The following is a 26,612-nucleotide window of genomic DNA, read 5'->3' on the forward strand; positions in this document are numbered from 1 at the left end:
GTATAAATATTCCATCCACTTAATCCACAGAATATTTATTCGGTTATTTTAAACTTTCCGTTTACATAATCATTTTAATTATCTAGCATAATCTAACTGATTTAAACGATTATGAGTAGTCAACCAATGTCCAATTTCATCCAGTCATTCAGGCTGATCTGACGCGAATTCAATAGGATGTGATGCCAATAGGCTATTTGGATATTTAATAGATTTTGATCCACATATGATATGGTCCAGATATTTATATAGCTAATGATCTCGGATTTAATCATGTTTAATATTAAATGTGACTTAAATGTTCTGAATATTCAAAGAGTATCCAACCGGTCTTACAGAATCATGGAAAATATCTTTATTGGGCTGCAATTTTCAAATTGCAGATTTATACATTTCCATTATCGTTCATCTGTATGTCTGTCCTTCGTTAATCTCGAGAATGAGTTAGGTAGATGAAAATCGAGAATATACGTGGTAAGATTAAGAGCCGGAGATCTCGATTAAAAAAGAAGATTCAATAGAAACTAATACGATGAATCTTGAAGTAACAGGCTTAAATCCTCAAAGTCTCCCCTTTTATATTTTCAGATAGTTAAAATATTTTGGGACTTTTTTTGTGTGTAATTTAAATTATTAATTTAATTATTTTCGATTAAAATAACAAAAGAAAGAACTCTCATTTATAAAAATTAATTTGCAAGCCATCATCTTAGATATTAACTGAACAAATAAACAATGAATAAATCATCTTTGGCATTATCAACATGGAAGAGAAGAAGGAGTATTATAGCTTAACATGTGATCCTTACCTGCACACTAGAAATATGGTTTGTTGACGTATCCAACATCCTATAAACAAACCGTAGTAGCACCAAGAGGACGTGCTTCTTTCGTTCCCTATAAAAGCTCTTGTACCTTTGCAAAGTGTAAATCGGTAAAAGTTTAATGAACACAAGAAAACTCACGGAGAATGTACTTTAAAAATATGGCTTCTCGTTGTTTAAGTAAATTTCTGTTCGATATTATTCTTATATACAATGGAAAACAACTTGATAGACTCACTGTAATTTTCTTTTACATTCTGCACGTCTAATGGAATGTTATTTTTAGAAGGAAGAAAAAAATTATGTATATATGAATTTTGTTTCATGAACGAATTTTAAATCGTTTTAAACAAAATATATGATTTTTTGTAATAAAAACTGACAGTTTTGAAATATCTGTTTATGCATCTCGAAAAGAAATCCAATACACAGTTTCTGATCTTTCTTTTTTTTATTTATTATTTTCTGTTCTTCTTCTTCTTTTTTTTAAAATAGAATTTCGGACATTTTTAAAATATTGATTATGATTTAGATGTAGAATCGTAAATTTATATAATTCGTTAATTTAATAACGTTATTTCTTTCAAAAATTGAACACAGATGACGTTATGCAGACGTGTTTAACTTTAAAAAAAAAAATATATATATATATATATACATATAAAATTAATAATTAATATTTTTGAAAATAATTTTAAAAATATTAACTCAAATTTAATATTTTTAATAATATTTACCTAGTAATTTATTTTTAAATATTGATGTTTTTACGTGTAATTTTTTTTCTAATTTATTTAAATAAGTATAAAATTTTTATCAAGGAAAAAAACATAGAAATATTAATCAATGTAAATATTTATTTTTCAGTCAATATATTTAAAATATATATTTTAGTAAGAAAAATTCAAGTTTTTATATTTTGATCCCATATTCAATATTTTATTGTATAAGGATTTGAATCTTCTTTTGTAAAGTATATAAAATATATATATATATATATATATTTTATTCAAATTATTATACTTTTTTGAAAAAAATACGAATATTTATTTTATTATTTTATAAATTAGCCACATAATGAAAATTTAGTAGAATCAAAGGAAAACTTGAAAGAGTATAAGAGCGGTATTCTATAAACTCTCGGTAATTAGAAATTGTTACTTAATGACCACTTCAATGTAATAATATATTGTTTAGTGACACATGTTCGCTAACGACTTACTTCCAAATTATTCAAAATCTGGCCGAGTGATATACAGTAATTATTCAAAATGGGGAAAAGGTGGTGCATCATTCGGCCATTTCACAAATTGACAATAGAATGATGGCCATACTTCCACTTTTCTCACTCCCGCTCCATTATTAGTGTCAAAAGTATCGAAGTTTATATTTATAAAGCTACAATTTAATAATATTTTATAAATTAATTATAATTTTATTTATGATCTTTTAATTTGAAAGCAATTTTTGGACGTTAAATTAAGTTACTTTCTTGTGTTCCACACATGAAAAGTGGATGTTTTTTTGTTATTGTTTATGGTAAAAATTAATAAATGTTTTTATAATTTTTGTTATAAATTAAGAATGTAATTTATTTTATACAGAATATAGTGATTGTGTTATAAATAAATTAAATAAAGACTTATGAAGGGATGAATTATTTTATTATTCTATATAGATGATAGTTATATTAATACATCTTTTTACATTTTAAAACTGTTAAATAAATAAAATTTTACACATAACTTTAAATAAAATTTACATGATTCGTACAAAAGTATTTCTATATTGTTGATTTTACACTTTACAGTTTCAAAACAATATACAATTCTGCCTTTTATGATACAAGGAGATGTACACTTCTACAGTTTATGGCTCAAACCTGCACCCCTCTTGGTTTTAGGCATGAATTTTAAGAATTTTCGTAAATTTATACAAAAACAAAACTTATTTTCAAATAATTCTATTTAAAATAAAAAATGAGACTAAAATTTATTAAATAATTTATAATTTTTATATCAAAATTGCTTGTAATTTAAAAATTATAAGCCTTATTAAATCTGCATCTTCTGCAGAGATTTCATAACAGTAACCGTATACGTACCTCATAAACAGGAAACAGAATGATCTTATAAAGACATAGAAAACTAATGTCATTTTTTATTCTGTAAAAAATATAGTTTATAATCAAATTTAACATCTCATTTATACATTCTGGATGTAAATTATAAACAAGTACCTTAGTCCAGTTAATGGGTTTACAAATTTGTGTATATACATATATATATATTTGACATCAATTTGTTGTCGGCGTATATACCTTTTTTCCCTCATACCTGTAGGGCTGTGTTCCTCAATTTCCCTTTCTAATACATCCATATAATTTAATTACTAGACAGTTTGTTATTAGTTGACTGTAGTATTCGACTTAAACGTAATTCAATTTTGGTCACTATGTAACCAACATTGAATGCGTTGTTCATGCACTAGGGTCACATCAAAAGGTAACGCAGCAAGATTTCACTCGCTTTAGGCACATCGTCACAAATAAAGTATCAAACATAAAGTCTTATTCACTTTCGTTATGAACAGATTAACTAAATTTAACCCCATTCTAATCTTTAGGAGTCTGTTTTAGTTAATATAAACCTTTCACAAAATAAAAACTTATCAATCTATCATCCTATACTCCACATAACCATCAACCTATCATCCTATACTCCACATAACCATCAACCTATCATCCTATACTCCACATAACCATCAACCTATCATCCTATACTCCACATAACCATCAACCTATCATCCTATACTCCACATAACCATCAACCTATCATCCTATACTCCACATAACCATCAACCTATCATCCTATATTCCACATAACTATCAATCTATACTCCAATATTCCATATACAGGTTCTAAAGAGCTGGATGATAAGTTAAGCAAAGATTAATGATGATAAAAATTAGAATGGAGTAAAATTTAATATACTACATAATATGACATATTAATCATATAATTTTCGATTACTATCATATTATAATATATTATTTATTTACAATACGTTATAATTTTAAATATGCAAATTAATTATTGATTCTGTTAATTAAATAATGTAATTAAACTTTATTTAGTTATGAAAGAATGAGACGAAAACGCCTCCCATTTCGGAGGTTAATAGTGAGGACGCATTCGGTTTCCTTGCGGTACGATTCTGTTAATTTCTGGTTTATAGATAAGAAAACTATAAACACAACTAAAATTTAAATTATGAAAGACATCCAAACAAATGGTTTTGTATATTTTTATCTTGCCAAAAGACTTACGTTGTTTTTCTATTTATTATATCTACGTAAGTTATCGAGGGGACAAAATTTGTATTAGATAATTTCTTTGTGCATAGATAGTAAATAATATATCGTATAGACAGATAAACGGTATTAGCCAAAGTATAAGTAAGATAGATATACAGATTTCTAAAATAAGTGGTATTATTTTCCTTTTAAGGCCGCGACTCCACTAGCGTAAAAACGGCCGTAAAACCCCTGGCCATGAGAGCTTTTAATCACGTGACCTATTTGCGCTGGGTTTGCGGTGGAGGTCCGGCTAGCGAAGCTTTTTACGGCGACGGTACTATTAATATTACGGTTGTATGGGTGATATATCGATATAAAGACAATGATTACATTCTAAGTTTTTTCTGTACTATAATTACAACTGCAATAAAAATAATATCTTTACTTTCATATATTAACTTTTATTATTGTACTATTAAGATAATATACAGCATTTATAAGCTTAGCTTTTTTATTATATACTCCTCTAAATGAAAGATTTTCCTTGGGCTGTCCATATCTCGTGTTTTAGGCATTCATTATTATAATCGGGATACCTCTTGTCGTAGATACACGAATACTTTCGGATGTTTTCGATAAATCCTTCCGGATCTATTCTAGTTCTTTTCCTAGTAGCCACGAGAGAACGTACACAAAAGCTCGTTTTCCGCCATTTTCGCATCATGTCGCAATGACCTAGATTTCACTGGCTTCTGATTGGTGGATGGTACCGTTTTGCGGCCGTATTCGCTTCGAAAGTCGAACGCTGCTCGACTCGCTTTTACATTGGTTTTACGACCTGCTCGAGAGTAAAATATCATAGTCACGTGATTAAAAGCTTTTACGGCGAGTGGTTTTACGGCCGTTTTTACGCTAGTGGAGTCGCGGCCTAAGACATGTAGGAAATTCTTTAATGATATATAATGAAAATTTTAATAATAGCAATGGAAGTTTTAACTACAAACAATACTTACCATAATCAAACTGACTTTGAAAAATAAATAGAATCGAATAACTGTTTAAATTATCTAGATATAACATGTAATGTCAATTAAACAATAGATTTCTATTCAATCGTGCCCAATTACATTAAGTACAATATCTTCCGCATGGTTATATAAAACATCATAAATAGACCCAGTTCTAAGCAAAAATTAGTAGAAGCCACAATGTTCCAAAATATAATTATTAACTTAACGACGATAACTCGTCGACGTTAATTGGAAGAGCCAGTAATATAATAAATTCAATGGCTTGAAACAAATGATTACTCGTATCAATTCCGAAAATTATTCCAATATCTACATTTTAGATAGGCCTATTTTCAAATGAAGAGTCGACAATTATCTGTTTTTTCCAAGGAACACGAACAGAATCTACGATACTCAGCAACACTGGCAACAGAATCAATCCGTTGAGAGCGGCGAAAACCGTAACCAGTAAGATTTGCTTAAAAAATAAAATAAATAAATACGACGGTCCAAATGCTAAGACTACTACACCCAAAATGGTAGACAGACATCCTTGTATTACCGGATAACCTGCAGCATACAGAGAAGCTTTGATCTTTTCTTCGGAAGTCTCCTTCTGGCAACACTTGTACGCGTAAGCCACGTGAGCCGAAAAGTCTACGCAGAACCCCGCACTCATCACTAATATCATGACCGAGACCAGATCTAATTTGACCTTCCAGCAGTTCATGAACCCCACAGTTTGTATCAAAATGCAGAGAACGTTCAGGGCCACGCAAACGACAATTCGAACGTCTTGTATTAAAATCAGGAGTATTAAACTCAGCATACCTAAGGCGACACCCACGTTTTGCACACACATGGCCAGCACGTTTAAATATTGATCGTAAATGACGAACCAGAAATTATAGACAAATATCCGGTGTTTGCTACCGTCCGCGATACGACGCACATTTTCCAATAGAAATTTTTCGTCACTTCCACTTCTGACGCCCTTTGACATCACAAAACACCTAGAAGCTAGAATTTGGTTTCGTTCTTTATTCCACACTAGGTCTTTTCGGAAAGGAGAGAAAGGTTTAATTCTCAGGAATACCCGTTTCAGCCCTTGTAGGAATCCCCGAGAATCGCTGGTGTTAAAATCTTTCATCAAATAGTTTATTTCGCCATTGCGAATGAAAGAAAGATATTCTCGTATCCAACATAAAGAGAGCTCGGATCCGCCCATATAAGGAGCATTCTCAAACGTTTGTAAAATTTTCTCTACGTCTCCCTGTACAATAGAATTAGAATAGTCCAAACTGTGATTGAAAACGATTTGTATCGGGTGCGGATAGTCTGTGTAATATCGATAGTGCTCGTTCAAAAATTTCGTAACGTAAGAGGAATAGGGAAATGCATCCACGAATTCGACCCCTTGTTTCATATCTCTCATATTGTACACGCTTACGGCAACAATACTACAAAACCCGATTATTACCACCAATTTTACTATTTTTATACAGAGAAGGTTTCCCAGTTTTTCGGAGAGGTATTTCATGGCCATGTCACTTTTGTCAGATTCCGTCTTGACTTTTTCCATTTCGGACGTTTCATTTTCTGAAAGTAAAATATTGTAAGTAATTGTCATAATAATTACTGAATACACAAAACACGCGAAATGCGAAAAGTTACGGTACAACCAAGTAACTTTTTATCGCCGAAGTCGTGTAGACCTCAGAAAGTTGAGCCAAATACATATACAGTATATATATTTTAATTGTTTTTGAGAGCGTACCACGTTTTACTTAGTATTTAATTTTACTTTCAAGTTTCAGACCTATAAATTTCCGATGGCGTCCGCCTGTCTATTCTTCCTTAATCTCGAGAACGAAGTTAGATCGATAAAAGTCGAGACCAAAAATGGAAAGCTTAGAGACAGGAGGATACACCAAGTTCCGGTTTGGATCAGAAATTACGTGAATTCAATTCCAAAATTTCCAGAATTGTTATCGGGAGAGGTACTGTACAATGTACAATACAGAGGCAAGACACCACTAAAATTCACAGCAAATATGGAAAGCTTAGAGGCCAGACATACCAGTTAACTATACACGAACTTTCGGTCCCGACCGAAGCGACGTGATTTTTTAAAATTAAAAGATGATTAAAACTTGCATCCCGTTAAAATTTAAACTTAAGCTGTCGTTACGCTGAATATTCCACTTTACATTTAATGCTATCGGTGGTCAAATGGTCTTCGGCTTATTATACAATTTTACGCAGAAAACCGTTCCCTGCCGAGAATTTTCTCCGTTCCGTACAAGTTTCGTTTTAGAAAACTTATAGGTTAGAACTGTGTAAAGCCTCGAAGCTAGTATGTAGGAAAATATTTACAAATACTTAAAGTTTTTATAAAGTTTTCGTTAAAAATGAAATCTTCAACTTATTAATAATTAAAACAACACTTTGAAATAGTGTTATCATAAAACATTAATTAATAAAACAGGTTTATTCGTCTCGTTGATAAACTAAACAAAACGAGGTTGGCATTCAAAATATGATTCGGATATAAATGATTCGATTAATTTCAATTGGAAAAATTTGTCTTAAAATGGTAAAATCCTCCAAAACAGAGAAGAAAAACGCCAATTAGTTACGGTTTCAAACATGTCTATTGACGCGTCTTATGACTGATTACACACGAACCCACAGTCCATATAAGAAAACGTTCGAAATTCTACCAATTTCGGATTAATTATAGTTACAACTTAAAATACAGTTGTAAAATTCTAAAAATATCATGGATGTGTCCACTTTGTACGTTAGGAAGGGAAAAATGTCGAATGCTCTGTTAGTTCGCCATTAATCTCCATTTAAGAATAGAACATACTAGACGTTTTATAGTATTGCCAATCATAGTATATACCCGAATTCTTATCAAATATTACTTACCGATATCTTTTCGTTTGACGGGATAACACAGAAACGAATGAAGGCGATGTTGCTCTCTGTAACCGTCGAGTGCCATCAGAGCTCCGAAGAAGAAGATTTGGTAGATGAAGTCGAACAACACAGACACGGCACTGTACGTGCAGAAGATGCGAACGGCTTTGTAAGGCGAAACGAATCCTACGCAGAAACAGGCGAAGTTGGTGAAGGAAGTGACGGAGATGGATACTCCCGCTTCGGAAAAGGTTTCGCCCATTCTTTTTTTCACGCTGTCTTCTTTGTTCGTTCGTCTCCAAGAGGCCAGCAAGACGAAGGAATCGTCCATGCCTATGCCTGTAAAAATCTTTATCTGTAAATTTCGAAAGAAATAATCGGAGAAAATTTGGCACGGAACGATAAAAATTCTCGACGTTTCTAACGTTTCGCAAAAAATTTCGATTTTCTTGGCAAAAAACAAATTTTCGGTTGGCACTCAATGTTTAGCAATATTATTAAGAGAAATTATTTGAATAAAGGAAAAATCTTTCCTTTCCTGAAAAGAAATCAATCCAAACTCTGCTCTTCTGTTAGAGTTGTAGTTTCTTGCACTAACATTCAAATTTGAATAATCTCAAAATATCAGACGTAATAACACAAATTTCAAGAAAATACGTACACCGAAGTGAAATTATTAGCGAGGTTGAGGCCGAAGTTTTAAACGCGAAAACGTGTACGTCGGACGTTCGGCGCCGCTTTCTCGTGTGTGGCTGCAGCTGTCTGTCATATGTATATATATATATTTTTATTTTTGTATTTTTTTGGGGCTATTTTCGGTTGTGGGGTATGATGGTTGGCAACCCGTCGTGTACACGAAAAAGGGGTATTTAAGGCGGCACCAACCGGTTATTGGGCTTTTTGTCCTTCCTTGAGAAGACTGGTGAATCATACGGACCCGTGCGGTAAGCTTTTTCACGAGGACAGTTTTTACAGGCGAATAAGGGACAATTCGTAATCGTGATCCATCGACCATTCTACGCCTCGGACAAGACGGACTGAGTTACGGCAGGTTGAACCATCTATACTATAACTTTGTAACGGTGTGACTTCAGGTGCTCGTGAAATCGTATTTTTGTAAATCTAACCATATATATATATATATCTTTAATTGTATCATCATCTCTAATATATATATATAAACTTATTGTCAACTTGTCTCTTTGTGTCTCTTCCCCACTTGGTAATTCACCTACACTCACAAATAGCGTGAACACTTGTTCCTGCAATTTTCCACATCTGGCGTCCGCGACAGGATTACCACGTGGTCTATAATGGAGACAAAGACTGTCGAGCACTTGAGTGATGGCACGCAACCTGAGTCGACCACGAACGTTACAGGAAACCACGACCCAGCAGCGGCAACCCCAGTAGTTACGGGATACCTGGGGATGATTCCAACATTCTCAGGCACTTCAGCAGATAATGTATCCATCAAGCAGTTTTTTGATATTCTGGAGGAGGTGTCAACAATCGCCGGGTGGACAAGCGGAACTCGCTTAGTGGTAGCCCAATCACGCCTGAAAGGAGAGCCATTCAGCCTGTTGTTGGACTTACGGGAAGTGTACCGAAATGACTACAACAGAATTAAGACATCCCTGCTAGATAGCTTCCACAGACAGAAGTCAACTGAAGGAAGCACATTGAAGGACTTCATCAACATAAGACAAAGACGTAATGAGTCGGTAGGTGAGTACAAAGTTAGATTGTGTATATCGTTTGAAAAGATGGTCTGTGCAAACCCGCACATGGCCACGTTGAGAAATGAGATGTTAAGCAATCAATTTATCCACGGGATAAACCCAGACTTAAGAATGAAACTGTTAGAGCGCGAACCAAAATCATTTGATGAGGCGGTCGAACTAGCCGAGAAATTAGCCAAGATCGAGCAAGCCTGCGGACTCAAGGAAGTTCAAGTAGGTGGTGTTGTTGTACCACCTCGCAATGAATCAACTTCTCCCGATAAGAGTAACGTAACTGGATCGGAAGTTACGACTCGTTTAGCTAAGTTGGAAGAGACCGTACTACAGCTGTCTCAGGCTGTCATGGGATTAGCATGTGGGCCGGATAAATGCAACCCAAATAAACCTAAGGTCATACCTGGTCGGGTTAGGAGATGTTTCGCCTGCGGAAGTAGGGACCATCTATGTGCTAATTGCCCGAAAAATTTAAACTAGAATGGGACTATCGTGGCAGCCAGGACGGTGGTTCCGAAGTGAATATTCAACTGGCAAATGAACCGGGCATTAATAACCACAACCTCCCTTTCATTTCCGGTGAAATCAACGGCCATGCTGTGAACTTGTTATTAGACACCGGTGCGGAAAGGTCACTTATAAATCGTCATGAACTGGACTACTTAAAGGGTAATTCCCTTAATACCAGCACGGTCAATGTACGGGTGAAAGGGGTGTCAGGCGGTGTAATGAAAAGCAACATAGAATTATTAACTAATGTAGTGTTGAACGATAGGGCGTTCCCCGTGAAATTTATTGTGGTGGATTCGGTAATTTTGGTGGGTAATCAGGGCATCCTTGGTATGGATTTCCTGCGTGCTTACCCGGAAATGCTAGTTAAAGTAGCACGCCTCATGGATAGAGGGGACCCTCTGGCCGAACAAAATGCGGCCTTTGCAATTGCTTCTCTTCGTGAAGTACCCACACCACCAAGCGCCACTGCCCAAATTGACTTAACTCACCTTCCGCCAGAGCAGGCTGTAGAGGTACAGCAGATCATCAATGACTTCACTGATATCTTCAACGAAGCGGTCGAAGGGCTAACAGGTACAACTAAATACATCCATGACTTCGAACTGTGCACTAGCACCCCGATATATACTCGGCAATATCGCATTCCGCATGCCTTCCTATCGAAATTAAAGGAAAAAATCCAGCAGTATTTGGAAGCTGGCATCATTGAACCGTCGATTTCTGAGTGGAACTCCCCTATGCACATCGTCCCAAAGAGTAATGGAGACATCCGGATCACCCTGGACTTGCGGAAGGTCAACGAGGTCACTAAGGGACAAGACTTTCCCTTGATGAGAATAGATGACATTTTAGCACAGCTGAAAGGGGGCAGGGTGTTTTCTGTCCTGGATTTGAACTCCGGCTATTTTCAGATACCGGTGGCTCCCCATCTACGTGAGGTGTTTGCCTTCACGACCCCTTGGGGTAAATATCAATTGTGTCGGATGCCCCAAGGGGGGAAGAACTCGGGGCGCTATTTCCAGAGTGTAATGAACTCTATACTCTCCAAACATGTGGGAGTAAATTGCTTTGTGTTTCAAGACGATGTAGTCTTATTTTCTGAAAATATGCACGATCATATAGAATTGTTAAGGGAGGTACTCGACCTTATTAGGGAAGCCGAGTTAGTCTTGCGGCCCTCAAAGTGTAAGTTCGCCGTGACCTCGGTCCGGTATCTGGGTCACATGATTGACGAGGAAGGGGTGAGGCCGGATCCAGATAACGTAAGTGCCTTCTTAAAGATACCACAACCCAAGACTGTGAAAGAAGTGAGATCCTTCTTGGGAGCCTTAAGCTTCTACCGCCCTTTTATACAAAACTTCGCACACATAGCCTTGCCGCTCACCGAGCTAACAAAGAAAGGGCGTCGGTTCCAGTGGTCGAGCGAATGCGAGGATAGTTTTCTTAAGTTAAAAGAAACTATCACCACTCCTCCAACGCTGAAGCACCCGGATTTTTCCTCTGTGTTTCACCTTCACACCGATGCGTCTGAACTTGCCGTGGGAGCTGCTCTACATCAAGGGTATGGGGACCAACTCGCACCAGTTGGTTTCTTTAGCAAGAAACTCCACGGTACGGAACTTAACTATTCCATCGTGGAGAAGGAGTGCCTCGCCTTACTAGCAGCTCTCCGTCATTTCCGGTTTCTGGTCCTAGGCAGACCAATAATTGTGTATTCAGACCATAAGCCACTTGTGTTCCTAAGGGACATGAATAATCATAATCGGCGTCTCATGCGGTGGGCTATTGAATTGACGGAGTACGATCTTAAGATGGTGCATATAAAAGGGAGTGAAAACAAGGTGGCGGATTTGCTATCCCGCGCTCGTAACAGTCGCAAAGATCAACCTGAGGAGGTGGGAGTAAGTATTAACGCTGTGTCACCACTGCCGAATAATAATGAGCAAAGTATAAGTGATTTGGTAATTGCATCTCAAGAAAGTGATGATCACATTTGTTCGACAAAGGGCAAGTTATTAAGTAGAGGGGCGATTGAAGCCCCCACCCACCTACATGACTTTAAGGTAAGGAACGGGATCCTAGTCAAGAGCGGGGTGAACCGACGGGGCGAACGTGTCAATTGCATTTGTGTAGGTGACGCTGCCCAGATCCCGGTGATAAAACACCACCATGAAATAGGGGGGCATATGGGGATCGAAAAAACACTAAGAAAACTTAGAGACAACTACTTTTTCCCTGATATGAGAACTAAAGTCAAGAACTATATAACATCATGTGGAACATGTCAGCGCTTTAACCGGGTCACCCATAAGGCCCCCGTCCAGGAGGTAACCCACCCCAATAATCCGATGCAGGTGCTTGCGGTTGATGTGGTTGGACCGGTGCCCGAGTCCCGGAAGGGGAACCGTTACATTCTTGTGTTCGTTGACATGTTCACAAGATTCGTCGAAGCTATCCCAGTACCTGAAATATCATCCAAGACAATAGCCGACTCGTTATTTGAGAACATTGTGTGTCGCTACGGTGGGGGGCAGACCCTCATCTCCGACCGTGGGACAAACTTGACTTCACAACTCATGACTGACGCATGCAGGTTACTTGGGATCGACCGTAAAACAACCACTGCATATAGACCCACATCTAACGGGACTTGTGAAAGAGCCAACAAGACAATTATCGAGATGATCGCAAAGATCTCGAATGGTGATAACGCCAACTGGGATGAGTACATCCCTGCCGCATTATTGGCATACCGGAATACCATCCATGGGTCAACAGGGGAAACCCCGGCTTTCTTAATGTACGGTTTCGATCCAGTTCTACCCGGAGAATTGAGGGTCGAAGATCCGAAAACAGGAAGTGGAGGGATCGTGGAATATCGAGAGAGGCTGATGAGCAAACTTAGGGTCTGCCGCAGGGCTGCTGACGAGTTTAATAAGGTGCAATTAAGAACCAAACGGGGGTACTGGAACAAGAACCGGAAGTTGAGAAGCTTTCAAGTGGGAGACTTGGTGCTGGTGAGAAGACCATCAAAAGTTCATCATAAAAAGTTCTCCCCGTGGTACTTGGGCCCTTTTCGTGTGCAGCGCATACTTAGTGACGTAGTAGTCCAAGTCAAAGGAATAAAAAAGAAGGATGAACAGACCATCCATATTGACCGTTTAAAACTGTTCTTTGGACCAAGAGACAAAGTTACACCATCTAGAAAGGAGAAAAGGTCAAGCAAATGGACTCAGGGTGATTGTGATGATGAGGATAATGAGGAAGTCGACCCTCGCCAAACCAGTCAACCAACTCGGTACTACTGCCCCTCTACAGGTGACCCACCTCAGACCTTGGAAGACCCGCACGACACATCGGAGAGTCGTGATCAAGTTCATGTGACGCAGCAACGGAATTATCCCTATAACTTAAGACGGCGACGGGTTGATTATGTCACCCTGAATCGAGGGTACTAGTGTTATAAAAAAAAAAAAAAAAATTTATAAGGGTGTTTCCTTTTTTCTTTTTTTTTCCTCTCTTTAGGGGGGGCATATGTGTGGCTGCAGCCGTCTGTCATATGTATATATATATATATATTTTTATTTTTGTATTTTTTTTTGGGCTATTTTCGGTTGTGGGGGTATGATGGTTGGCAACCCGTCGTGTACACGAAAAAGGGGTATTTAAGGCGGCACCAACCGGTTATTGGGCTTTTTGTCCTTCCTTGAGAAGACTGGTGAATCATACGGACCCGTGCGGTAAGCTTTTTCACGAGGACAGTTTTTACAGGCGAATAAGGGACAATTCGTAATCGTGATCCATCGACCATTCTACGCCTCGGACAAGTACGTGTGCTCCATATGTGTGTTATTCCCCCAAGTGTCGTGTGTCACTCAATATTTATAGACAAACGTTAATATATTGTGAAATATTCATCTTTACTGTGATTTCTTTGTTCCCAGGACGAACTGAGTTACGGCAGGTTGAACCATCTATACTATAACTTTGTAACGGTGTGACTTCAGGTGCTCGTGAAATCGTATTTTTGTAAACCTAACCATATATATATATATATACTTTAATTGTATCATCATCTCTAATATATATATATAAACTTATTGTCAACTTGTCTCTTTGTGTCTCTTCCCCACTTGGTAATTCACCTACACTCACAAATAGCGTGAACACTTGTTCCTGCAATTTTCCACATCTCGTAAGCCTAGAGTTTGACAATGGCGTTTGAAATGTCGAGCGTAATTCCACTGACTTTCCAAACGCCATTGTCAAACTTCTAGGCTTACGAGAAAGCGGCGCCGAACGTCCGACGTACACGTTTTCGCGTTTAAAACTTCGGCCTCAACCTCGCTAATGTATTCCATAAAAACCTCTAAATTCTGTAGGAAAGAAATTTGCAAAATTTAAAAGAAAGATTTCGCAAGAACAGCTATTCATTGCAAAATGATTAATAGCGCTTTACAATTATTAGACTGCAATTTTCAAATTGCAGACATATATTCCTGCTGTCATCCGTTTTCCTGTCTGTCCTTTAATGTGGGGAACGGAGTTCGATCGGTAAAAATCGAGACCAGCTACGGAAGGTTTCGGGCTGAAAGTACCGATTATATGTATATCAACTTCCGGTTCGGACCGAAAATCAAGTGATTTTTTTAAATTAAAAAATGATTAAAAGTTTGATATATGGCATTGTGACGATATCATAATTAATAATTGCTCGTTTGTAAATTAATATCGAAAGAGGTAATGACGATTGAAAAAATTAATTCAAAAATCAGAAGATTGAGAAAAGAAAATAAAAACAGCACCGAATTCATCGAGGTAATACATGATATTTTATAATAAAGTCATACATTTTCATCAATTAGGAGACTGGCAAAACAGAGAAAGACGAATAGAATAGAATAAAGAGAAAAAATTAACATTTAGTTCTATTTTATTAACGTAAAAACTAAATTCCGAAAAACATTTTTTTACTTTCAAAAGCGCCATCTCTCTCGTCATAAAATACCTGTTACCAACCAACAGTGGCGTGCCGTGACATTTGATGATAGGGAAGCTGCGTTTCTGCAAGAAGCCGACTTCCAGGGGAAGTCAGTTAATTGCGCGTCAGTGATTATCTTGGTTCCATTCGTATTGTTTGTTCGATAAGCCAGTAAAAACCGTAGACTTCTCGAAATGTATTTTTAATATCACAATTACATTCCGAATCGCTAGCCACGATATAAGGGCTAAAATTATATGTAAAATGATAAAAACTTACTCGGCGAAATAAAATGTGCGGTGGTTATACATACCCGGTACAATATATTGTTCAATTGTATGAATATACTTTTAAAAAAAATTATAATTAAATGTAGCTTTGTAAAGAAACGTACATAAAATCTTCTTTACTTTTTAAATCTTAAAACAATCCACTTAGTCAAATAGCTCCCTACGAGTGACTAATGGATGAAATCGGTGACGGCATGCACGCGGGCTGCCAAATCCCGAGGGTGCCGATACCGGTCAATGTCGAATGCCTCTTTTGCCGCATCACTCGTATACTTCAAAGGAGGCGACACATTTGTTGTACATTTCAAACGTTTCTGGCCATAGCTGTGAAAATCTAAATATGTTAAACTTAATAGATTGTCCGTCATTTGTTTTTTAACTAATTCGTTTTAGGACTAGGGTCCACGAAAATTTCCAAAATTTACAACTTTCGGTCACTCTCGTCGAACTGGAAAAATTTCTATCTTTATTATCTAATATTACGAAGAAATCAGTCCCTACTGTACTGGGCTAGAAACTGGTTGGGTTAAGCTTTTGTTTAGTAAAATTCCGGCTCTTTCGGCAGGGTTTTATTTATGTTCCCAATTCCCTAATCTCTTAATTATTTAACTACTTCTTAAGTAGAAATAAGTCGAAACCGGTTACTTCGTACTGGAATATTTGTAGTCTTGGGAAAAAGTGGAAAGACAAATTTTTATGACAACGGATACATAAATCGTAAATTTAAGGAAAATAAATTCTAGAGCTTTTTTGTACCTTATGCATCTTTCGTTAAATTTAATTGTAAATGATGCTGCCACAGTAATAGTTAATTTTTTTAACATTGTACAAGATTTGTACACGTTTTTTCTACATTTCCTTATAGACGGGACATACGAAATCGTAATATCACTTGTTCAATAACCTTGAAATCCGTAAGTAATATAAGATAGGAGAACGGAATAAAAATATCAAATATTTTAATGGATTTTTTAAAACTCCTGTCAACTATACAGCGCCATCGTAAAAACATACCAGTAAACTCCTATCGGTTGGGTTAAGTTATAAATCTAGTCTACTCGTGATTCACATAATCGGGCGAGGGCGGCCGAATATCTAGCTGGAAACATGCCAGCTAGAAACATCGGAAGCGTTATACGTGTGTAGCTTCCACCAGCTAAACCGGGTGAGGTTGATGCTGTGTAAAGCGCGTGCGCCAATGCGTATAATCTGGCTGCTTGGAAGCTGATCCGGTTTCGACAATACGGCGCTTCCATTTCGCCACTGATATTCGAATATACAATAGCAATCTTATCGGTTTTTTCACATGTAGTATAGAAATTTGTAATAAGATACATACTGCAATTATAATAAATTAATTTTAATTATACGAAAATAATCGCACAATAAGTATTTATTTTTTAGTAAATACAAGGGAAGCGGCGCTTCCACCGCTTCCAATGACGGCACGCCACTGTCAACCAAATATTGTTAAAGGTACATTCTACATTAAAAATTTTCGATAAATTTTGGAAACGAAACTCACCTATCAATAAGAAGGCAACTGCTATGTTCGTGTCGACGTATTCCATTCCGCAATGTAGTAGCAAACCGAAAGAAGCTGCAGTAGCCACTAAAGGACTGATGAGTCCGGCCAATCCGACCAACGGTTTACTGCTGACTATGTCGAACGTCATACAACTTGCCATCGAGAACAAAACCATGATAGGTCCGGATATAGCCATGAGCGGTATACTCAATGCCGAGTTACCAGTCGCTTCGACGTCGAAAGAGCGAGCAGTCGCCATCATAACGTCGATGTGTCGAAATTTCACTCGAGACAACGTATCAATTATTGCTTCTTCCCACTTTACGGCTATCCTGGCCTTTTCTTCTGTCCCGAAATCCATGAAATAGAACATACGAAAAGCTTTGAAATTCAATATATATCCACTTCCGTTGGTTGACACGCCTCCGAAATGTATTGGGTACGTTTCTATCCCGACATTGCTTCGTTGTATCGGATACCTTGGTTTAAAAAATAAAAACAATTATTTCTACAAACAAAAGTATTTCTACAACAATTTTAAATGTGAATCAATTTAATCCTACTAAATATTGTTGGAAAGGGACGTTAGGGATAATGCTTAATCGCGTAGCAACAATTTCTGTTATTCCTTAGTCCAGGGATGGCGAACCTTTTTGAGTCCGCCTGCCATATTGTAAGCATACTTAGCTTTAAAGATGTCTTAGACTTCGAATAATGATATTTAAAGAAATTAAACGAATACGCTTTAATTCGAATAAATGTAAAAAATCTGATTGAAAAAAAGATGATCGGGTGATAAACAGAAAGGATGATTGAAAAAGACAGAAATCATACGATACATTACGTGCCAGATGATTTCTCTTAGTGCCACTTTGGGCACGCGTGCCGTAGGTTCGCCATCTCTGCCTTAGCCCACCAGTGGCCATTCGCTGAACGCTGGGAGTTCGGTCGTGAGTTCGTGCCTGGCCAGGACGGACGGCCACGCGGAGTTTTCCGGGTTTTTTCCACGTGTGTAACGCCTAAATAGGGCCAGTTACCCTTATACCCTTAAAAAGACCTCTCGGAAGGCATTCTTCCTAGGCAGATCGCCCGTAAATGAACAAACAAACTGTTATTCCGTTTTATAGATCGCCAACACGTATTCTAAAATGGTTTCTGTTACTTTTTCACGTAGACATCCGGATATTAACTCCCATCGAAAATATTTGCAAAATCGTTAATCGGAATATCTTATCGGGTGGCCAATAAAACAAAACAAATAAAACAAAAACAGAGGTAGTGGAAACCATATTCGCTTCTCTAATTCCATACCTCTGAGATATGCTGCAGTACTATCAATAAAAGCTAAAGGCTAAAGCTTTCACTAAAAATTACAGGAACAACGACCATAGTAGAAATTATATTCTTCTTCAAATAACATTTACTGTATCCTACATTTATACGTCGATTTAGTAAACCTCAAATACTGTCTAGCTTCGTTTGAGAGAATGACTGTGGATACAAACGTGATTCGAGTGTCAGAATAAAGCTCTTGCCCCGTACATGGGCTCATTGCTACCAGAAATGAGAAACTGATAACCATTCGGAAACGGCAGTGTCGATATCGTTCGCCATCTTGAATACTGAACGCATGCACCGAAATATAAGCGGATTGCCTTTTGTGTGGTTGCGCTGCCGCCCGGCGAAGGTGCGTTTGCGACACCACTTTTCCTTGCCCGCCGCATCTACCCGACACCATCCGATGGAAAGTGTTGATGGAACTTTGGAACTTGCGCTCATATTTTCCCCCATTGTTGTGTAGTCTGTGACGTCTTATAATATTAACAACCCGACGCGATGTTCCTTTTCGTCATTAACCTTTCCCCTTTTCAAAATTTCTGTTCTAATTATTTGTATACGAGTGCCTTGTCAAAGGTCCATCTCTACTGGAGGACGCTCGTTTACAATTATTGCGCTCTGTTTTACATCAATAGCATTTTTTCTCGTCGCGGTTTCATATGAGTAGAACAAGCTAATCTGATCTTCGGTCGATTTTTAACAATGGAGGTTCTTGTTTTTTTCTAGTTTCGTTTTAACAATTTTCTAATATAAATGTTTAATGTCAACCCATTTTTGGGACCTCATAATTTTAATAATATTTTTTTTTTTTTTTTTTTTTTTTTTTTTTTTAGGGATTTTGACGCTGTTGAGTGAGATCTCGCAGCCAATTTGATCGCAGTGAGTGGCGACTGCTGAGTTGGTGTAATCATACTCACAGCACTTACATGCTCTTTTATACGGATTTTTAAACACTCTGCTAGTTTCACCTATGTAATAGTATTTAGGATGACAGATACCAATGAAGCTGTAAACAAGATTATTATTTAATGAAACGTCAATATTACTATTAACTTGTTCTTTGATTTTTAAGAAATTTTGGGTGCTAAAATGATATTATATAGTGTTAGTATTCTTTGGATGCTTTCAAAAACAGTAGGGTATAATCTAATTTTCTGTAAATTATTCTTATCGCGTGGTTGTGCATCCATTTGTTGATAATTGTTCGGGTAGTTATTTAATTGAAAGGTGCAGTAAATGTGTTCTATTTCTATTTTTTGGTTTGTAGTATCACTTGTACTGTACGTGTTTTGATATCGTTGATATACATATCGAATGTTTTTTTTTTATATATATATATATTTTTTAATAATGGAGTAGAAGTTAATTATGTGACGGACGAATGGACGAAGGTGTTCAATCACTTTTTCGATCGTTTCACCTCCACAAACGATCATAAAAATGATTTCCCACGAACTTGCTTCCTCGTTGAGAATGATCTATCTATTGATAGTTAGTTGTGTGTCACCCGGAACTCTTAGAAGTAATTCATGTATTGGACACCCGGCCCTTAACAACGAGATCCTGACCTCATGGAAAAACCCAAGAGAAAAAAATAATAAGGAAGAACGATGACAAATCCAGGCAGTCGTCTTCTGGTCACCGTGAAACCAACCCTTGGAAAAACATCCCGGAACTTTTACCTTCGATCTACGCCCAAGTGCTACCTAGAAGACTGTGTGGAGTGTTTTATACCGCGGACATTTTGTTTACTGTGTGTCTCGGTGGAATATAATTCGTGGATACCATTTAAACCCTGCTGGACGGCCAATCTCCCAACCAAGGTATTTAACCAAGGTATGTAAACTCTCTCTCTCCGTGTATTAAGAAATTTTGGTGGACTGTTAACTATGCATCGCCTGTATTCTCTGTTATTTTTATTAAATTTATTCTTGTTACTTAGCCAGTGTCCCGAGTGACTTACTTCCTCGTTTCTCCTTCCTCCACCTCCACAACGGACGTAACCGCTCACCCGCGACCGCTCGCGTGACGTGACAACTCTCCGTCGCGATTTCCGACTCCTGAAAGACTCGGTGGTGTCACATCCTAACGAGGGTTCAAAGAGACTTCGTCACAGGGTTTTATATATTTTTAAAAGTAATGAAATTATCATGTCTTAGTATAGTAATAGTATATAATATACTATTATATCTGATATAATAGGACTGAAGAGATGCATTAAGCCCGAAATACATATCCTTTTGTATCAATAAACCGGTCTTGTCCCACTCAAAGTGTTCCTGTGTGATTTGTTCTCAACGGCAACCTTGCGCTAATTCCGAGGAAATACTGTACATATAATCGAGAGAACAGCGAGCAACCAAGTTCATAGAAAAAAATGTTAATGATACTTATAGGAAATATTTTCTTAATGATTATCCTAGGATTACCCTTAAAAATGATAGGATGAAAATGGAAAAATAGATATATAAAGATAAATTTTATAAATTTCCGTACATTAAAGGACGGTTTGAAGAACAAAAAATAAAAATTTTGAAAAATAGGACATCAAGTAATATCCATGTTAATCAACAAACTAAAATTTACAGGCAGAGAAAGATTAAACGAAATAAAGGGGAAAAATGAATTCAGCGGGTGTAGTGTATGAATTAAATTGTAATTGTAATAATAATAAAAGAATTATATAGGAGAAACAAGTAGACAACTTAAGATTAGAGTGAAAGAACATTTAAGAGCTGAGACTGAAACACCATTGGTCGCCTTGGATGGAACATCAACAAGAATGAAAACGCATAATAGACCAAATATTAAAATAATAAAATAAAATTGAAAAAATAGTGAAAAGAGAAAAATAAGAGAACATTTCACTATTTTAAAAACAAAAATGTAAATTTACTAAATTTAAATACGGGTATAAATGTCACCAAAATGGTGTACGACTGTAGATGTAAAACAAAAATCCCGGAAGGCATTATGCCCCATGTAACAATTATAAACGCATACAACTACTATTACATGGTAATTACGTCACACTCTCACTTTACCACGGGGGTGATATAGCCCAGAAGTTAATGCCCAAGTAGCCGATACGATATAGAAACAAGAAATTGATAGTAATGGAAAGAATTGTATTACCGTTTAGCAAGTTTTTGTTCTTCTTTTCGAGATATTTATTTGTTTATAGAATAATGTTAGTCCTGCGAATGTGTTGATGAGAGTTCGAAAGATCGAAATGCATACACAGGAAAAAGAAAGAAAATTACAAACAGTAAGATTTTAAAGTATTTTTTAACACCAGTTTATTGTTTTTAACATTTCACCTCGGATTACGAGTCGGAATATCTAAGATTTTATCGAAGTTTCATCAAATTTTATATACTTTTAATATAATTTTAATAAAAATAACGCGACTTTGGTAAAAAAAATATATAAAAAATGGAGAAAATTACGCTTAACTCTATATTTTTTAATGCACTTATATTGGGAACCACGGAAAAAGGTGGAAATTGAAAACACTCATAGAACACTTAATTAAGGATGCCGAGAATGGATATATGACATTTTATAGGTTTTTTAAGAGAAGAGTATGTGCCTCTGCCCGGAACATCGAGACGGTCAAGGAATATTACAATGGTAATGCAACATCACGATATTAAAAACATAGAAAGATATAATAAGATCAGTTATTAGATATAAAATTAGGAAGAGACAATTAAGAATAAAGATTAAAAATTTGAATTTAAAAATAAATAATTTTTAAGCTGAAGAATGAAAACGTAACAGGTATAAAATTATTTATTTATTTATTACGCATACTGGATACATTCCTTGATGCGGGGAGCAAAACCATCTCCCAAAAACAAAACCCTTAAATACAATAAACATATAATCCAACAAAATTATACAATAATAAATTATTTTACATGTAAATTGTTATTTATATAAAATTTACAAATCAAATGCAGTAATTAAATAAAGTTTAAAGTTAAAGTTCGGGAGCATCTGTCAATATAATACAAAATACCAAAAAAATAAAACAACCAAAAAGACAAATTGCTTACGTATAAAAAGAAAAAAGTTAGTATCGGAGACACAGCACTGACAGATGCTCCCAAACGGCACCGTCTACGAGGCTAGATTTATAGTAGAGGAAGCACGCCCCCTAAAACAAAATTTTAACAGATTTTCTTAGAAAACGAAATACATTAAATTGATAACGAGGTTCCGATAAAATTTTAAGAAATAAAGACCTGGTAAGAACTTCGCAACCAAAAATTTCTTTACGTAACACCTTAAGACGCCCACACTTAGCCAAAATATGCCAGGCGTCCACAATTTCTTTCTCAACACAAAAGTTACACGATTCTCTCGAGTAATTATTTAAAAAGTTCAACGAATTACACCTAGCCCGTATAAATAAAGACAAAATATTAAGGGAAACATCTCGATTATATAAAGAATTATCAAAAAAAGTAACATTCAAATTCTTATACTAGCAATTATATACGTTTTTATTTATTTTTTCATTTATATTATATAAAAAATTATCAAAAATCTTTACAAGGAGAAGAGACCAGTCCATTAGATCCAAATCATCATTAACCTAATAAAATTAATACCATGATTATTGCATGTATCAATAAGATAACGTGTCCAATCTATAGACTTTTTGTTAAGTATAAATTTCAGACCAACTTTACTCAGACGATAGTCATCGAGATTAGAAATTCTAATAATCCAATTTCTTATCCTACTAAATATTATAAGTTTTATAGGGGTCAAAGCACATTCCATCGTAATTAGATAACCCGGTGTACAGTACAACGAGGTAAATAAAATAAGTTTTTAATAAATTCAGTCTGTATACCATCATCATCGGTCGGGTTAAAACCCCAAATCGCCGAAGCATATAACAAAGAGGGCAAAACCACAATTTTCAATAAACGTAAATAATCCGTCAGATTACGTAATTTGGCAGATCTCCCCAACCGAATAATTTTATTCATCAATAATCTGGCACGAGTTCTCTTATTAATGTAATGCGTACGGAATTAACCATTAGACGAAAATGTAACACCCAAGTATTTGTAATTGGAGACAACTCGAATCGGAGAACCCTTAAACCACCATTTACCCGCCCTCGCACTCTTACCTACTCTTCGAAAAACAACAATCTTAGACTTATTCAAATTCAATTTCAAACCATTTTCATCTAAATAAATTGCCAATTTATCAATCAATCTTCGAAGTCCAACCGCAGGATCAGATAAAATTACAATATCATCCGCGTAAGCTAGTATTTTAATTCGGAAACCATCTATTTCTATACCATCACCGGAAGAATTAATAATACCAAAGAGATGGTTCAAAAAAATACTAAACAAGATTGGGTTCAAAATACAGCCCCGCTTAACACCAGTCTTAAAAAACATTAATGGCGAACGGTTCCCTCCAACTCTTACCATAAGCGAGGAATTTTCATACAAAGCAACGAGTAAAGATATAAATTTATAACTGAAACCATAACGCAACATCTTAGACCGCAACAAGTTCCTACAGACTCTGTCAAACGCAGAAGATAAATAAAAAAAAAAAAAAAAGAAGCATACGCTTTCCTCCGTTTCGGTAAAAAAGTTTTCTGAATAACCGTGTACGAAACAAAAATATTATCCAATGCGGAATAACTAGCCCGGAATCCTGCCTGATTTTCGTGCAATATATTTTTAACTTCTAACCATCGAATCAGTCTTCTATACAAAAGTATAAAATTAAAAAAAGAACAGAAATGAAAAATATAATTTGAATATCCCTCGAAAGAAGAAAATGATAAATGGGAAAATTAAATAATTTTAAATAAAACGGAAGTAAATATTACTTCGAGGAGGAGATTTTTGTAATCTAATCAATAAACCGCCAGTGGAAGTAGCGACAGAGATAGAAAAATGATTTTAAGAAATTAGAAGAGAAGAAAATTCATTTTCAAGAATTGCTTTATTAAAAACTTAGGTTAGGTTAAAACAACGAGAAAAGGTGAGGTGCATATTCGACAAAAAAATATAAAGTACGACTTGAATATAAAATAGTTGAAAAGTTTTTAATAAATAATGATTTGTCCATAATTCAAGCAGATAAAGCAAAACAACTGGTATCGGTCCATAACCGGTAGACAAAACAGAAAACAGAAGTTACGGAAAGTGGGAACTACAACAAGTTAGAAGGGATTCGACAGAAATTATTAAAAAGAAGCTAAAAAAGAACATTTCAGAACTTTATAAAGAAGAAATTATAATGGAAAATGAGAAAAGTAAGATCTTAAAACTGAAATTCTAATGTTAACGTCTGAAATTACCAAGGAAAACACAAACTGAAAGATAAAGCGAGACCTTTAACACAGCAAATTAAATTGTTTAATACGTCAATTTTTTTTATACTGTATTTTTCTAAATTATATAAATAAAATAGAATATTCGAAATATAGCGTACAAAATATTTTACTTAATTCGCTTATTGACGGAAAAATTGAAATCCAGTCCTATAAATTTCAGTTCAATGCATCCAGCAATAACGAGTAAGGCGATTTATGGCGCGTTAAAAAAGAAATAAATGAATAGGAATTAGTGAAATTTGTATTTGATAAAAACCACTTTCGAGATGGCCAAGAGTGACGAGTCTCGCTTTAAAATGCTCGGCTGAAATCCAAATGCATTTCTGCCCGTGTTGAAGTCACGACATCTAACAACGGTTTCGTACCGATTCGAATTCACTGTGACCTTCAAAAACTAAAGTTTTTCAATGCCATTGCATGCGATTGCGTTTCAAATCATTGCCGAAGGAGCATACTTTTGTACTTCGTTAGACATTCGAGTAACGTCTTTCGTCTATTTTGCAGCGCAGCAGCTGATACTGGCCACTGGATAATAAAAACCACTCTCGTCTGTAAACATGGCGTTTGTACTATTGGGTCCACGCCAATCTTGCCTGCTTCATTTTTTTTTTTTTTTTTTTTTTTTTGCGTTATTAACCATAGCCTTAGGAAAATTTACATGGAAAGAGCGGGAAAGAGCGCGAAACCCTATAACTTTTGCCTACCTTTTTCCCAAAATAATGAGATCCAATTGAGTTATTTCATTGTCTCAAGATAAAAAAAAACACCCTGTATATATATATAGCGTGGCTATTGCATATATATATATACATATATATCCTATTCTTTAAAACACCAGATGTAAATTTTTTTGATGTTCCTCGATTAAATAATTTTATTCGTAACACGAAACCTACACTACCAATTTATATTTTTATTGTCTATTTTTCAAAACTCGCGAACATTTTCTTCGTCGAGAATAAAAGCTTACCTCATTAAAATTTTATCGGGGTTTCGCAACTTATTTTTCAGGGCGGAAACGGAATTTTCGGAACATTTGTTACGCTCGTTCTTAACGCAGACGTCTCGGAAACGAAGAAACTTGTTATTATAAAAGATGCTGACGTTGCGGACGATGGCGTCTATCTGAACTAAATCTTTCGCGGGAGCGTCGTCCGTCAAGAATCCGTTGTTTTTTGCCACAACAATGACATTCACCGAATTATTGAGAGAGGTGGCCCTTAATAAGTCGTCTGCGATCGTTTCTTCGCTAGAAAACAGAGTGTTGATGGATTCTCTGTCACTTTTGGCCCTTCCGTCGATTGGAGCGAAGAGATATTCTACGTCTCTGACGATAGAATAATTGACAAATCCACTTCCCATAATCAAGAAGACCAAGAAGGAGGCTGCGGCACAATGTTGAGGATATTTTCCGACGAAGTATCCAATTTGAGAAAAACAGAAAGACAAGTAACGGTTCATCAAAGATTTCTTCATTCTTTCTCTAGAAGAATAATAATATTAATTAGTGTTTTAGTTATTCTATTTTTAGCCGTAAGCTATTTTATGTTGTGGTTAAATGTTAGGAAGGAGAGAACCAAAAATAGTATTTTGCGCCCACCCTACTACTCCCTCTGTGATAAATAACGTAACTGCGGAAGCGGAATAACATAACTGAAACAACCAGGTAAAACAGCTAAAAACTTAAACCTAACTTAGCTAAAAGTTAATTTTAAGTTAGTGATAAATTAAATTTAAGGTAACTAACTTAAAACTAGTTACATTAACTCATTACTAAACAAGAA

General features: G+C 35.9%; 1 protein-coding gene across 1 annotated transcript; it reads right to left on the reverse strand.

Moving 5' to 3' along the window:
- Nucleotides 1-5,224: 5,224 nt before the first annotated feature.
- LOC136982001 (patched domain-containing protein 3-like) lies at nucleotides 5,225-26,345 on the reverse strand. Its single transcript, XM_067278436.1, has 4 exons — nucleotides 25,799-26,345; nucleotides 17,103-17,584; nucleotides 8,067-8,396; nucleotides 5,225-6,731 (listed from the first exon to the last, which is right to left on the reverse strand). The coding sequence occupies exons 1-4, from the start codon at nucleotides 26,302-26,304 to the stop codon at nucleotides 5,470-5,472; spliced, it is 2,580 nt and encodes an 859-aa protein (XP_067134537.1). The 5' UTR covers nucleotides 26,305-26,345; the 3' UTR covers nucleotides 5,225-5,469.
- Between the last annotated feature and the right edge of the window lie 267 nt (nucleotides 26,346-26,612).

Source organism: Centruroides vittatus, unplaced genomic scaffold, assembly GCF_030686945.1.
Source record: "Centruroides vittatus isolate TY-2023 unplaced genomic scaffold, ASM3068694v2 contig_8, whole genome shotgun sequence".
Taxonomy (NCBI): Eukaryota; Metazoa; Arthropoda; class Arachnida; order Scorpiones; family Buthidae; genus Centruroides; species Centruroides vittatus.